The sequence below is a fragment of the Copadichromis virginalis genome, linkage group LG17, assembly GCF_057382275.1.
Source record: "Copadichromis virginalis isolate Kocher_CV1m ecotype Utaka linkage group LG17, C_Virginalis_male_GT1.1, whole genome shotgun sequence".
NCBI lineage: Eukaryota > Metazoa > Chordata > Actinopteri > Cichliformes > Cichlidae > Copadichromis > Copadichromis virginalis.
In genome coordinates, this window is record NC_140634.1 from 23,491,547 (window position 1) to 23,508,221 (window position 16,675).

The 16,675-nt window shown below is 43.8% G+C and overlaps 1 protein-coding gene across 1 annotated transcript in view; it reads right to left on the reverse strand.

Moving 5' to 3' along the window:
• fgd6 (FYVE, RhoGEF and PH domain containing 6) overlaps positions 1-16,668 on the reverse strand; it is a 39,806-nt gene extending 23,138 nt beyond the window's left edge. Inside the window, exons 1-2 of the mRNA XM_085436417.1 lie at positions 16,434-16,668; positions 12,791-14,840 (exon numbers count right to left, since the gene is read on the reverse strand). Coding sequence (XP_085292543.1) covers positions 12,791-14,840; positions 16,434-16,443 — 2,060 coding nt within the window. The 5' untranslated portion in view covers positions 16,444-16,668. The remainder of the gene's footprint in view (positions 1-12,790; positions 14,841-16,433) is intronic.
• Between the last annotated feature and the right edge of the window lie 7 nt (positions 16,669-16,675).

The following is a 16,675-nucleotide window of genomic DNA, read 5'->3' on the forward strand; positions in this document are numbered from 1 at the left end:
TGCCGCAGTCTCCCACTGAAGGAGCTGCTCAGTGCTGTCACAGTCTGCTGCATGGGGTGGGAGATGTTGTCCAACAGGGATGACAGCTTAGCCGCCATTCTCCTGTCACTCACCACCTCCACTGGGTCCAGAGGGCATCCTAGAACAGAGCTGGCCCTTCGGATCACCCTGTTCAGTCTCTTCCTGTCCCCAGCAGAGATGCTGCCGCCCCAGCAGACCACACCATAAAAGATAGCAGAAGCCACCACAGAGTCATAGAAGGTCTTCAGGAGTGGGCCCTCCACCCCAAACGACCTGAGTCTCCGCAGCAGGTACAGCCTGCTCTGCCCTTTCCTGTAGAGGGCGTCTGAGTTATGAGTCCAGTCCAGTCTGTTGTTCAGATGAACACCAAGGTACCTGTAGCTGTCCACAGCCTCAATGTCCATACCCTGGATGTTCAGTGGTTGCAGTGGAGAATGCTTGTGCCTGCGGAAGTCTACCACCAGCTCCTTGGTTTTACTGGCGTTGATCTGGAGGTAGTTCAGCTGGCACCAGTCCACAAAGTCTTGAGTCAGTCCTCTGTACTCCTTGTCGTCCCCATCAGTGATGAGGCCGACTATTGCAGAGTCATCAGAGAACTTCTGCAGGAAGCACTGGGTGGAATTGTGGGAGAAGTCTGCAGTGTAGATGGTGAAGAGGAACGGAGCCAGAACCGTTCCCTGTGGGGCCCCCGTACTGCAGACGACCCTGTCCGACACACAGCCCTGAGTCCTCACATACTGTGGTCGGTCGGTGAGGTAGTCCAAAATCCAGGTAGTGAGGTGATGGTCCACTCCAGAGTTCACCAGCTTGTCCTTCAGAACCGAGGGAAGAATAGTGTTGAAGGCACTGGAGAAATCAAAGAACATGATTCTCACAGTGCTTCCAGCGGTCTCCAGGTGAGCGAGGGAACGATGTAGGAGGTGAATGACAGCATCATCCGCTCCAATGCCAGGCTGGTAGGCAAACTGAAGTGGGTCCAGTGATGAGCTTGTTAGGCGCCGAAGCTGAGCCAGGACCAACCGCTCCAGGGTCTTCATCAGGTGGGATGTCAGAGCCACCGGCCTGTAGCTGTTGAGGTCCTTGGGGCGTGAAGTCTTTGGCACTGGTACAACACAGGAGGTTTTCCAGAGCTGTGGGACTCTTCCCAACCTCAGGCTCAGGTTGAAGAGGTGCTCCATCACCCCACACAGTTGGTCCGCGCAGGACCTGACGACCCTCGAGCTGATGCCATCTGGGCCCGCTGCCTTCTTGCCATTAATCCTCCTCAGTTCCCTCCTAACCTGGGTGGTTGAGAGAGACAGGCTGGAGCCTTGTGTTGAGTGTGTATTGGATGCTGTTGTTGGGGGTGGGGGGGAGTGAGCAGGGTGAATAGAGGAGGTGTGAAGTGTCTGAGGTGTCAGAGGTGGAACAGCAGCAGTGGGGGTGGGTGAGTCTGCAGCCGATGTTGTAGACTGTCTCATGGTTGAATCAAATCTGTTGAAGAAATGATTCAGTTCATTTGCCCACCTCACATCCCTCCCAGGCAGAGAGTTCTGCTGTTTGTGGCCTGAGATGGTTCTGAGGCCTCTCCAGACTTCACCAACGTTGTTTTGCTGAAGCTGGTTCTCCATCTTCTGCCTGTAGCTGTCCTTCCCATTCCTTATCAGTCCCCTCAACTCTCTCTGCACCCTTTTCAACTCCTCTTTGTCTTTGGATTTGAAGGCCCTCCTCTTCTGCTTGAGGACAGCTTTAATTTCTGGGGTAATCCAAGGTTTGTTGTTGGAGAAACACCGTACAGTCCTGGTAGGTACGGTGTTATCCACACAGAAATTAATATAGTCAGTAATGCATGTAGTAAGGCTGTCGATGTCCTCTCCATGGTCGTCACAGATCACCTCCCACACAGTCGACTCAAAACAGTCCTTAAGAGCCTCCTCGCTCTCCTCTGACCATCTCTGCACTGTGCGGGTGGCTGGTGGCACCCTGCGCACTAAGGGCTCATACACAGGGACAAGGTGCACCAGGTTGTGGTCAGATTTGCCCAGTGGAGGGAGAGGTGATGAACTGTATGCCTCTTCAGCATTGGCATACAGTAAGTCCAGTGTTTTATTGTCTCTGGTTGAGCAGGTCACATACTGGGTGAAGGTGGGCAGTGTGGAGTCCAAAGAGGCATGATTGAAGTCCCCTGATATTATGAGAAGGGCTCTCGGAGATTGTGTTTGCAGTCTGCTGACCACTGAGTGGAGAGTGTCACAGGCTGCATCCGCGTTGGCCGAGGGGGGGGACATACGCTGTTATTGCGATAACATGCGAGAATTCCCGGGGCAGATAGTACGGACGCATGCTAACGGCTAACAGCTCAATGTCTCTGCTGCAGAGTTGTTCTTTCACAGTGATGTGCCCAGGGTTACACCATCTGTCGTTCACAAAAACTGCCAGTCCCCCTCCTTTCCTCTTACCGCTGTCTCTCGTCCTGTCCGCTCGCAGCATCTGAAATCCCGGTAGTGTCACGCTTGTGTCCGGAGTTAGCGGTGTTAGCCACGACTCCGTTAGCATCATGATGCTACATTGCCGGTACTCCCTCTGTGACCAGGTTAGCGACGTGAGCTCATCCATCTTATTGGGCAAAGATCTTACGTTTCCAATGATTACAGAAGGAAGAGATGGTCGATAACGTCTCCTTCTCGGGCGACGGCGCTCCTTCCCAGCACGACACCCCCGTCTTTTCCTCCTCAGCTCGCTGGGAATGTCGGGTCTGTCCGCCGGCAGTACCGCTGCGGGACGCAGCGCTAACAGCTGATCCTTACTGTAAACAAAGGATCCCTGCTCTGGGTCCCCAGACACGCGTGAAAAAAGTAGAAATAAACTAAGAAAAACGACCAGAACTAGCACAAAACGGTAGAACATGGTTGCAGAAAACATAAAACATATTGTTTTATTTTATTGTTTTATTTTTTGTACCTTTTAACATTTCACAAAGTAAACTTGTTTTGTATTATGAACACATGTTTTTGTTGGCTGGTTAGAGTTGCATGGATCGCAGATTTATCCGTTTTTTGTGAATATAAGCTGCTGACTGGTGAGCAGAATTTTCAGCTTGGTACGTTAGTGTTCATCAGTTAATCATAAAACATATTTAGTGCTTATAACAAATATATTATGCTAAATAAAGACAGATTTTTCCACAATGTATATGATAGTAAGAGTTAGTAAACCTCTATTAAAGTCTCCCTCTGCAGTCTGTTGTTTCTTAGATTCAGCATTGAAACTGAATTTAAAACAAAACATAGATGACATTCTGTCGCCTCATCAACCACCAAGATCTCACTGCCTACAGACATTCAGTAACTCTCATTGGATAATGTTAATAAATATCTTTCACTAAATATGAACGTTTTCTACCTGTCCTTGTTTAAATTATGAAAGAAGTTATTATGCCTGAGAATCTCTAGAATGTCGAATACTTTCCACTAAACAGTTGTCTTCTACTTTGGTTAGTTTTTTTAACAACCATTTAAAAAACATATTTTGCTTTTGTTTTATTTTTTACTGCAATTCCTGTAGAGTAGCTTTTATAGTGTTAATTCAGTATGTGCTACAAAATAAAAGCCTTTCCTTTACATTAGGTTTGTGGGCATTTTATTTTGAATTGTTCCAATCATGGCACTTCAAAGGAACAGCGCATCACAGGAACAGCCTGTGATGTCACAGTGCACATTCTACTGGAAAACCCTATAAATAGGGGAGACGTTCAACCGACTTTAGTGGATCTCAGATGGCAGAAACACAAAGCAACCTGGTTGTTAAAACAAAGACAAGGCGGACGCAGAGAAACGCACACGCACACGCTGACGCATCTACAATGGCAGAAGCAAAAATAGAAATGGTCATCACACCAAAACCTGAGGTTGATAAAGCCGCACAACCAAATACTAAAAAGTCTCCTGTGGCACAACCACCAAAGGAAACGGTTGTGAAACCAAAGAAACCAAAAAAGCAAAAACAGAAAAGAGTGGCTGAAGAACCAAGAAGAGCAATTACTCGGGCATATGCCCGGGCTCTTCTTGAAGCTCAAAACAGCACGGCTGATGGAGCAAACCCAAAAAATGAAGAAATGCTCCCCATTTCAAATGCAAAGGAGGACATGGAGAGAGAGAGAAATGGGAAGAACCCCAGCAGACCAAACCCTGTGCCTAATGGAGGGACTTGGGAATATCAACCCATTCCCACATTTAGACCCCCGTTTAATCCCTGGCACGAGATTGCTGCTCTCAGACACCAACTGGAAGCCTCCCAACACCATCAGAACGACCTTTACGGTAAAATGGTAGGTGCAAACAAGAGGGCCTCTTATCACCAGCTTCAGGTGAACAAACTTCGTGAAGAAATTCACGAGAACGAGCAAAATCACGAGGAAACGATCAAAGGCCTCATAGAGCAGCTGGAAGAGGCTTCTAGTAATAAGCCCTATGACATCAGTGAGACAGACACTCTCGTGAGTGACAATGAAGCTATGGTCATATTGGATGAGGTGATTGCTACCCTGCAGGACCAAATCAGCCACCCTACCACAGAGCAGTGTGTGGAGTCTGCCACTCCAACCACAGAGGCTTCACACACTGACTCTGTAGGACTGAAGTCCTCTAAGGAGGCTGAATTTGAGCTCAAATGTAGGATTCAGCAAGAGCAGATTGAGATGCTCCAGAAACAGCTCCTAGCAGCTCAAAATCAGCTTGAAGAGCAGGCCGTTAAACATAGGCAGGAGCAGGAGACACTCAACCTGGAAATCAGTGACCTGAAATCCCAGCTCTGCCCCAACAAGGCCCTTCATGATTTGAAGCTAGAGTCTCTGGAGCCAGAGCTGAAAGGGGCCAAAGCTTCCTCACTTAAAATCCCACAGCAGCACAAAGAACAAAATTCCACTGCTGCAAATGAAATGCACAAATTTGAGCTTCCGAAAGAAAACGAGACTGGAGAACAGGAGAAGATGGAAAAAGAGGACTCACTGCCATCCACTGCAAGGTCTCTGCAGGAGCCTCAGAAAGAAAAAGACACCACAGAACAACAGAAGATAGAAAAAGAAGAGTCAGCTGCATTTTCTGTACAGGAATCTTTGCAAAGTGTACAAGACAAACAGAAAATGCTCAATGTCAAGGTGGCTGAACTCAAGACTGAAGTCAAGAGCCTGCCAGAGATTCCGCCAAGTAAGAAGAAGAACAAGAAGAAGCGGAACTGTGCGCGTCCCCAATTTCACATAATTGGTGTCAACATCAAGTCCTAAAAATCATATTTATATACAACTAAATTGTCAGTGAACATTTGAACCCCTCTCGGTCAAGACAGAAGGCCACCCCTTCCTGAGCCCGGTTCTGTCAGAGGTTTCTCCCTATTAAGAGGGAGTTTTTCCTCTCCACTGTCGCCAAGTGCTTGCTCATAGGGGATTTGGGGGCTTTTTTTTTAACACCAACCACTGAAAAGTTCACTGACATCAAATTTAAGACTCAGCAAATATGGAAATGGATCATTCGTCATCAAGTGAGGAATCATCCATTTAAAACATGTTTGCTGAGTCATATTTAGTTGTATATAAATATGATTTCTGTCACACTAAGGCCAATCACAGACTAATTTGGACAATTGGTAAAAAATAAATAAATTGAAAAAATTGAAAAAAAGTAGTTGTGTCATTGTTTCGTGTAGATTTCAAATAACATGCCATTTTATGTCAACATATTTCTGTTACATTTGTAGTGCTCGTGGTTTTATATTCTTATGATCCTGTTTGTTTGATGAGTATATCCTTCTGCCTTACTTCACATATTTACTGCTGCTTGGCTAGCTTTAGTCATGCTAGCATCAGCACGGGTAGAAACAGATACACATCAGAGACATCACATGTAGCTTGTGTTTATGTTCAGAGTGACATCTGATTTAAAAGCAGGCAGCAAAGCACTGAGCAGCATATCAGTCAGCACAGAAAACAAATGCCATAAATGTCATCAATTAGGCTGGAATAGTTTGTTTCTAGTGGCTTCTATCATCGGTGCCACTTGTTCGCTATGTTGGTTGTTTGGATGCACAAATATTCAGCATCATAAAGAAAGGCCCAGTGTATCCTCTGATAAGGAGGTAATAAAGGAAGCGCTGAAGCTCCTTTCCTTATATCCAGTAAAAGAGCTGGTTGAGTTGTTCCTTTAGAGAACTCAACAGCTCTTGGAAAACTGCACAAATCTGCCTCCATGTGTTGTAAGATGTGGCTGCACTGGCGCATAAGATTTGGTAACAAGGATAACAGAGCTAATGAAATATTGTCTCATTACAACAAGTGTGATATTACTGTGTGGGAGAAGTAAATAAGACAGCCACACCTGGGCAATGGACCAAACCACTGGGAGCTATGTGAGTGACTAGTTGTTTTTTAAAATTGATTATTTACCAAAAATATGCATTACTGGTAAAAATTGGGGGGGGGGTTCAGTTGACTTTCTTAGACTTTAAATGTAATTCAAATGAAAAAAAGAGGTGGAGCAGGTGGTGGGAGACACATGGTCATATAGTAAGGAGTTTTACGCCCCTTACTAGGAATTTTTTTATGCAAATCCAATCTTGCACAGGCAAACGCTCGTCTGCAAGCAACAGAGAAACAAAGCTGACAGCCAACCATTGCACAATCCCAAAATCAGACTAGTTCATAGTCGATACAGCATAGTATTGTGATATTTTATCGATACATGGACACCAAATCTGAATATTTTATTAAAAAATGAAAATACTCTGGGAATACTATGAACATAGAGCCAATCTCCTGCACCACCATCCTGAGAAAACCCTGAGCCACAAAAACATACATAACTGGAAACACTTTTTGAGAAAGCCACCTCCTAAATCAGAGCAAACATAAATTGGACAGCAACCTCCTTGCATCTACAAAAAAAAAATATTGGCTACCTGGTGATTGTAGTGATTTTTTTTACACTCTGCAACTGATTGCAACCTGTAGTGATTAAATGGTTGCCCAGAGCTTTGAGCGTGTTGCACACTCACAATTGCACAGGTCACCTGATTAGAGGGAACACTTCTGCAAACAGTTGCAAAATGACTTCAAACGACTACAATCAACCTATTGAACAAGAAGGTTACTGAGTATAAATGTAATAGTTAAATGTGAATTTCTGGCTATGTACACAGCAAGAAATATGTGATTTTCAATAGTTTATCACAATTAATTACTGTATTATCAGAAAAAGATTGCATGTAATTACCAACACGACCATATTAAATTGCAGACTGACTCCTTCATATAGCAGGTTTTATTGACAGTATTGGTATGATTGACAAACTCACAGAATCTTTATCTTATTGGATAAAACAGATAGTGAACAAGTTTGAGGACATAACTTTCAGTTAGAAAAAGGTGATAAATCACAAGATACATTATTGGAATACTCCACTCTGCAAAATGCTGAAAATTGAAATAATATTATTATGAGTAAGGTACTTTGATAATATTGTATCGTGGAGAATCTGGTGTTTCCCTGAGCAGTCCTCTGATAAAAAGAACTGAGTAATACTTGTTCCATGATTTCAACTACAAAACCTTGAGAGTTTACTTTATCTTAAGACTCCCTTTTAGTCATTTTGGCCAAAACTAGAGATGATTAATTGCCCGGACCTACCTCTATAACACCCAGCTGTACATAATGTGCATTTGAAAAGTGATTATACTTTTGAGACCTGTCTTTCTCTTCATTGCACTTTTATCAGCCCTACGGCCATCAATGAAACAACATGCTGGCTCGGGTCTTCCCACAAACAGCGCTGTGTGCCAGGCACAAGCAGCAACATGTGTTTGTGCTGCTAATGTTTTGATCTGGCTCTCGCAGTCTCTTCTGTAGAATTAACCTGTCTGAGACTTCAGAACAGAAGGATTTAAAGCATCCTGATTTTGTCTCATCCTCTATGTCCTGCTGTCAGTTCCTATCCTAATCTTTATGCAGAGTCTTGTGGACGTTGGGGTGTGGGGTATGAAAATAAATGGGTATCTCCCTTCACTCCCACCACGAATAGCCCACTCTGCCCACTTCCTTGCTTTTCCTATGTGTCTCTGTTACCTAAATTTCAATTCCCACTGACTCTACCTCCTTCTTTGTCTGCTTTTCTCTCCCTTATGCTTTCTCTGTAGTCGAGCGCTCCAGAATACTGGGTCAGGCACAGAGCGCCACTTGTTTACAGCCCGGGGCTACTTACATAAACTTAACAGGCTCGGATGCCTGGGAAACACTACAGATTCACTCGCTCCCTCTTTTTTCCTCTCTGACACACAAACACCCGGCAGACTGCTCTGCATACCAGACAGAATTAAGACGCAGAGCACATCTTAATTGTTTAGAAGACCACTTTCACAACAGTTTACCTCAGCGTTAGCTAAGGTGACCTGACATGATCACCTGTATGAACAGAGGAAACAGGCACAAGGCCTGGATAAAGGGCTTAGATAAAAGGCTCATTGCCTCTGTTGGAGACTCTAATTACTTTGTCCTGTGGTGTCCCACAGGGCTCAATTCTGGGACCCCTGTTTTATGTTTTTTTTTATATATGTCTAGCTAGATTGTTGAGCATTTTACCAATTAGCACAATTTATTCCCAGATGACAATCAGCTCATCCTGATTTTTCCTTTAAAAACACATGAAGTTTCTAAGTTATCAAGGCTAATGACACCCTAAAAGCAATCACATTTTAGAAAATGTGGTCCCAATGACATGATATATGCTGAGGACCCTGTCCTACAGTCGTCATTTTAATGGTTGTGATCTAGAGGTTACAGGGCTCGCAAAATTTCAAAATCCCTGGTAGCCCTTCGGGCAGGGACTCTTCAGTTTTTGGTAGCCCAAAATAAATTTAAGTAGCCCGAATAAAAAAGAGAGCAATTTTTTTGATTGATGTTTTAACCAACAACACACCCGGCAGAACATTATGTTATTTACACGGGTGCACATAAGTGGTCCGCATGTGCGCATTCGCTGTCAAAATAAAAGACGTGCACCAGATAAGAAGTTGCAAAAAGGCACTGTTTTTGTCCGCTAGAGTGGGATTTTCACGGCACATTCCGCACCACATCTCTGTGCGTTCATCATTTGTTTGAAGCCAGCTCACCTCCTGCAACCACTTTTCCGAGAATACGCGCTTCTTTTGTGGTTCGGACTCCTTCTGACATTTCTTTGGAGGTAGAGGAACACCAAAGTAATTGCTTAAAGGAGCTTCTTCGACATCTTTAAGAGTTCTAAACAAATGTCTGTCCTCCTCCAGAAAATCTTATGTACGCAAACACGCGTTGCAACTTCTCATCTTGTGCGCGTTTTTTATTTTGACAGCGAATGAGCACCTGCGAACCACTTATGTGCAGCCCTGGTTATTTAGCTCGTCATATTGCAGCCACAGAAATTCTTTTGTCCATGAAACCATAAAGCTGCACTTTCTTTTTGCCTTATAGTCTGATTTGTCATAACTTTTCCGTTTTGTGGTAAGCTTTTCTTTGGCTGTCACTTCTTCACCCTGACCTGTCTTATTTGGCTCAGCAGAACTGAAATATATATCCTGCCGCACTCACATAACGCTCAGCGATTCTCTGCGCGATCAACCTCTCACATGTTTAAGCTTGCTGCGGGAGAGTTCACTTTTCATGTTTGCACAGTAAGCTAACGATTGATAAGACGATGTCAGAGGAATTGGTGCGCAAATTATCGTCACTCACCAATCAGTACCGTCGCTCTCAGTTCACAGTTCGCGCGATTGCAAAGTGAAAGCAAAAAACAAGCGGAAATTCAAACGCGATTTCAATATGTCACATATTGACAGTGGCTCACCGATGCCAATGACATAATTACCCAGCTACATTTCCACTGGATGGAATTACGGAGAAGGAGGACTACTTCCAAATTATTTAAGTTCACCTCAGATCAACAGCCAGACAATGGAAACCTGGACACCAATCCCACAAACAAAGGCTTTCCCAAAGCCTTAACCTCAACACTACTGAAAATGTTTTGCATATCCTTAAAAGCCAGGTTTGCGCCAGGAAACCAACCATCTTAAACAAACCCTACGAAAAATTTACCAAGACGAGTGGCGAAATATCCAACCAGAATTATGCCAAAAGCTGATTAGAGAAAATCGAAATTAAATTCAAACTTGTGCACCTAATTCTTGTTTTTTTACATTCATTGAAGATGCTTACTGTACTAACATTCCACTGTGGAAAAAGAATAGTTCAAATAAATAACTAGAAGCCCAAATTACCATGACATTTACACCAATGCTGAGTGCATGTAAAGTTTTGTCCAGAACTGCAAACTTGCTCGAGGGCATTTTGTCATAATTTAGTCCCTACTCCCTAGCTGTTAATCTTTCCAAAATAATTCATGTACCATATTTGTCTACCTTTTTCATTTTTTATACTTCTTATTACATAAATACTTCTCTTTAAAACATCTCTTATGTGGCTCTTTTTGCAAACTCTGCTTTTCCACGAGTGTGAAAATTATTTAGCATGTACTCAGCATGAGAACAAACTCAGCCAAGCAAAGGAGAAAAATGGAGTGATGAGGTTAAGAAGAGGCTAAACATGGTGCGAGGGCGGGCAGGCAGAGGAGGAGAAAGGAGGCTGGTGGTTGCTAGAGGTTTATTTTCCCTGTTCTAGAGAGCTGTGTGGCGTTTCTGCGATTCTCAGACATTTCCTGCCCTGGCCACTGAAAATAACCCACAGGAAAACAGCCTGACCTGCTGCACATCAATGCTCTATTCAAATTCAATGTCTGACTGCCTCAAAGGCTGACTTTCACATGCTCTTGAACACAAATCGCTCGTTTCACCTGTCCAACCTGTTGCACACTGGCGGTTCATGCAATGAAGCTGTGGCTCACCTGGTATTACAGGACAGTAATAAAAGCTCGCTACATCAATTTGCAGGTCCTTTTTTCCCACATGGACAAAGAAAAGCATGCCATTGTTCCTGGTATAAAGATGCCCTTCTTATCTCACACTATAAAACATCTTTACTCTGCAGTATCACTTCAGAAAGATGATGAAAGAGAGGAAAAAAGAGCTAATAGAAAAAAAGAGGATTAAAAAAATTATTTTAATCAATAGAGATAAATACTTAGAACTTTCTGCTTTTCTATTGAATGTGATTGTGAACCTAATATTTCACAGTTAAACAAAAACTAATAAGAATTTTAGTCTGAGACCACATACTTCTGCATGTGATGAGCTGCATGGCGCTAACACGTTGACGCGTTAACGCACGGGGCGATCCACGTTAACTCGCTAATGGAGATTTGCCGTGTTAATGCGGTTAAATAAATTATGGCATTAAAGTAATTTTAACGAGATTAACACTGACAGCAGTGATATTTTCCAATTAAATATTGATATCCCATCAATAATGTACATTTGATCTTATATAACCGTGTAACCATTTCTTGTACGGTTTTTGTACAATTACAACGAATTCATTTTCCAAACATGATAAGACTTGATAAAGTTTTTATAAAGCTGTAAATAGATTTATACATTTTTTAGGTTCAGGACCTAAAACACGTGGGCATGTCCTTGGGGAGGTCCTGAAAGTAGTTAACGCTTGAGCTAGTCTGAATGAAACTTTTCACAAGCATCATCACACACACAGCGATTATTAGCATCTCTACGGTTTTAAAAAAAGATTGTATTAAATCCCAATTCTTATGATTTTCCTCTATGTTATGTTAATTTCACTATCCTAGTACGAATGAGATGTTATGTTCTCTGGTTGCATTTATTTCACATGTCATGTATGTAACTTCACCAAAATCTGTATCCACAACATGATTTTTGTACAAGTCACCGCTAAATACAGGATGAAGAATTAGGAGTAAAGAAATGTCACAGACATAAAGCATAACAGAGCTGCTGCATTTTATGGAAAATTCTGTTTTATTTAAAATGTTTTGTGGGTGTTGTTAATCATTCCTGTATTGAGTAAAAATACAAATAGATAGTTTTTAAAAATATAAACAAAATACTGTGATGGCAGCAGTCTGAGTTTAAATGTGTCAAAGTGCTGCCGTCAGCCTGCAGGTAAATTGAAATTGAAAGCAAAGATATGAATCCAGGAGTACACAGTTTGTATTATAATTGGAGACCTTACATTACTGACCAAAGAAATCAATACATGTACTGATTTCACTGGTTAATAATTAAATTAACCCTAACCCTATATCATTCTGTTGTTAATCATTTATAAACAACCACGTTTTTGTCATCTGAATAAATACAGCAAAGATATTAGGAATAACAAGATAAATTAGTAGCTTTTCATCCTCCGTGCTTTAGGATCTTAACCAGCCCTCCTGAGGGCTAGAAGAGCTAAACTGCTGAGGATTAACCTACTTTAATCCTTCTAAAATAAATCCCCCAAATGACCAGAATCAGAAATAAACGGTCATGAGGCTCACTTGTTAGAGTGTGTACTGAGTCCGAGTCCTCTGCAGTGGCTTGGGTTTGATCCCTAAACTCCAGTGAACCAGGAAAATCTGACTCTTGAGATTTAAAATATCTTTTTAAAGAGCATGCAGACTGAGATTGGTAGCAGTGATTGGCTATCAACAAAATCAGTATACAAGAGATAAAAAGATAAACAGAAAAACAACTGTGTCACCACCCCGACTCCTTCTCCCTCCACCTTTCTGACTCTCTCTTAAACTGCTTCTATCAACTCAAATAGCTGAGAAAAAATTGATTAACAAAGCAGCGTACCTCTCATACTCATGTTCCTGACATCTGTGGTATGGATCCTGCACCTCGTAGATGTCTGCATCAGCTGCATCTGGGTCATGAGGCCAGCCCAGCCTGGCACTGTGAAACGGCAGATTCATGTATTCCGGGATTTCCTCATAGAGCGGGACGTTCTCATACTCCGCCAAGCCTTCTATGCCTTCTCCGCAAATATCAGCCTCCCCTATGCAGCTACTGGGCCTCTCCAGGCTCCTCTTGCCCCGGTTTGACTCGACGCTGGTGCAGTCCAGGGACTGCCCTCCCTTGGCAAGCAGCTTTGGCAGCATCTTCACTGACAGCCGGAGTTCCAGCAGCTTCCGGAAAGAGAGGCTCCTCTTTGGAGAGTTGGCCCGGGTTGCCAGGTCAGCTGCAGAGAAAGACTGCGCCCTCTGCTTGCCCCCCAGCACCGGGGCTCGACTCTTAGGCGGCACGCTGCTCCTGGTGGGGATCTGTCGACTGAAGAAGGTCACGTAGGGTCGCGAGAAGCGCCAGCTTGTTTTCTCCTGAGGAGGAGCGGGCAGCTCCCTCATTGGGGTGTTAGCATGTGGAGGTGCAGGAGGGCAGATGGAGGGTGGAGGAGGTGCGGGCAGGCTGTGTCTCTGCGGTTTTCTTGGCGGTGCCCTCGGCGACTGTTCCTCCTCAGCGGAGAAGGCTTTCCTGTCGTTCGCCAGAGGAGGGTGACAGCTGAGTTTGATCTGTTTAGGGAGGCTATGACTGATGGGGTACCGCTCAAAGTCGCCGTACCCATCCTCCTCATCTTCCTCGGCCCGGCGCGCCTCACCCTCTTTACTGTGGCTGACAGAGTCGGGCTGTGAGAGTAGGTCTAAGGAGTGGGAGTTGTTTTTGTTAAGATTGGGGTTTATGCGAAATGACCTGTGGAGATGAGGTGACAGAGAGGTTTGCCGAGGAGGCGGGACAGGCGCGTCAGCCTCATCGTCTCCTAAACCTGAGTCTTTTGGGGGTGAACTGTCATCACACGCATCCGGTTTGAGCTCCTCGCTCTCTGTACTGAGAGACAGAGCAGCTAGTTTCCCCTCAGCTTCCTTCATCTCAGTTCTTTGTTTCTGCTCCTCCACAAACTGCTCCTGAGCACCACCCTCCAGACCATCCTGCCTCACCAACGCCGGCTTTTTAAGTTTACGAGGCTGAGGGACTGGGAGAGGCTTGCTAGGAGCAGCGGGGACCTGCAGATCAGGGTGTGACTGGGTAGGAGACACTCTGCTGACAGTGTTGCTGCTTTCAGAGTACTCTGTAGGCAATTCAAGAGGAGAGATGCTTGAGAAGACAATGATGCCACCTATGACATCACAGGCTGACTTCAAGTGTGTGTTTTGGGCCTCCGTCGATACTTTAGAGACATCGAGCTCAGCAGCAGGGCTTTCCTGATTTTTTAAAGTTACTTCCTGCTCCTTAGTCCTCTGTACCTCCTTGCTTACCGGTCCCCTATCAAGGTGTTTCTGTCTCTGAGGTTTACCCCTGGGCTTTTTGCTAATCTGCACACTTTCACCCTTATCTTCCTCTTGATTTTCTCCACCCTTTCGTGGCTTTGACCCCACGAACCCCTCTTTGGAAACGCCATTCTCTAACAGCTCTTTGTGTGAATGTCCCCCAGCCTCAGATGTGCTCCCATTTTCCAGGGGCTGACACTGTGCACAGTCCCGGAGCCCACAGGAGCAGGTGGGAATGATGTAATCCGATTCACGTCTGCTAGCCTCAGATAATATCCCGTTTTTGGAGTTGAGAAGATTGAGGCCATCATCAAAAGCCTCCTGCTGTTCCTGAGATGGGATAAGCAGTTCAGCAGGCTTGGGTGGCGGCGGGGGTGAAACCAGGGGAGAAGAGGCAACAGAGTATTTGGGGATGCATGGTTTGGGGGCAACAGCCGGTTTTGCCCTCTTCAGAGTGGAAGGGGAGGGCTGGGAGACCGCCAAAGGCTGACAAATGAGTCCCGGTTTGGGAGCGACGGGTGGGGGTGAAGGTTTGGTAGTGACGGGGAGTTTAGGTTTGGGAGCTAATGGAGGCTTCTTTACACCTGTGTGTTAGAAAGAGAGGGAGTGTCAGACACAAAAGCCATGCCTCCTCTAATGTAAGCACAGGCAAGCTCAGGTCACAAGGTCACTGACAGGGCGAAGATAGGAAATGAGTAATTTTCAACTATTTTGCACCATCTTCCCCGTTATAACAAAGTATTTACTCATGAGTGTGAACTGACGTAGCTAATGTTTGAAGGTGGCAGCAAATCTAGATTATTTGATTCAAACATGCTTAATTTCTGACATATTTGGTATGGCTGGACCAGATTTCTTTGCATTTAATGTTGTATCAGTTCACTATAATAACCTTGGCGTTTACTGTATTATCTCTTCTTGGTCCAATTTTTCCTTAAATAAGTCACAGTTTATTCTTATTTGTCGATAGACCTGTGTACTCAAGAGCATTTCCTACTCTTCTTCATGACAGTTTGTTTTCCTGAAAAAAATCCTTGCTTAGCATTCCTAATCCTATTAGGAAATAATCTGATTAAATAAAGGTTAAAATAGAAAAAAAAAGTATAGTCGTTAATTTAAAAAAAAAACCTCTGGTTTAGGATTGTAGGCTATATTTTCCACTCTATTGGTTCAAACTGTTGGCTGGCCGACACCACGAGAAGTCGAGTCATCGAGCGGATGTTTCGGAAAAGGCCAACGATCGAAAACCGCTCTCCGGTTGCAGCTGAAAGCCTGACTCCAACCAAATTCCCTTCAAAAACATCGCAAAACATTAATTCACTGTGACTGCAACCAGTAATAACTACTAATAAATAGTGATTGAATTTTTTTCTGATCACCGAGAACCACCCTTCAATTCGGCGCACACTTCATGTTAGTAAGCGTACACTTTGCGAAGTGCTTCACCCAAACTTAAGAAAAACCCCACGATGGATGGCGGTGTTGGTAAGAAGAGTGTGGATACACAACTTTTAATTTTATTGTTTCTTTCTGTTTTATCTATGAGCCGAATCTGTCAGCGTATGCAACAACAGCATGTAAAGTCATAAACTACACTCTGGAAGACACACAACCATATTTATTAAAGAAGCAACTTTAAATTCGCATGTTTTAAAACGGAATCTGGTGTTATGTTTAGTTCTATAAGGCAACGCCGGGCATATTTATTAAAACGTTTAAAAAGTATAACCCCCAAATAAAATGAAAAGACTTTCATCCAGAGACATGTTTGCTGCTTTTCGTGAAATGTTTGGGCTGCAGCTTGATATTAAGTCCGACATGTTTCAGGAACAGCAGGACAGATGTTTTGAGACAAAGGATTTAACCCCCTCCAGCTGCAACAGAGGTTTAGATAACAAAAAGAAACTGCTGTTTTTCACTGAGTTTTTACAAAGCACTCAAACTGAGGTCGGAACAGTTCACCTTTATGTCTTTTTGGAAGCTGTTATTAAGAAAAACTGTAATTAACTCTGGCTGGATAAAAATAGAGTGGTGCTACCGACAGCTACAGCGTGGAAATTGACCATTTCTTTCTGAAAAAGTATCACGAATAAAACTAAAAGACATTACATGTACTTTTATTGCCACAAAATACGCTTGCAAAGCAGATTTTTTTTCAGCTCCCCCACGACACAAACCTGTGCTCATGACTCCCGACTTGCTCCTCTCTCCATGAGTAAATTTACTTTCAATGGAATTGCGAGGAAATCTGCGTTTTTTCCTCCTTCGACATTATTGTCAGCGTGAAATCCGCTCCGTGGGTGAAACATGCAGATACATCTCTGTGGTTCCTTATCTCGCCAGCGGATGCGCGGATAAAGTCTTAATGCCTGCTACTTTTCCCATTTTTCCAAGTTTTCAGCCACGGTGCTTTTCCTCC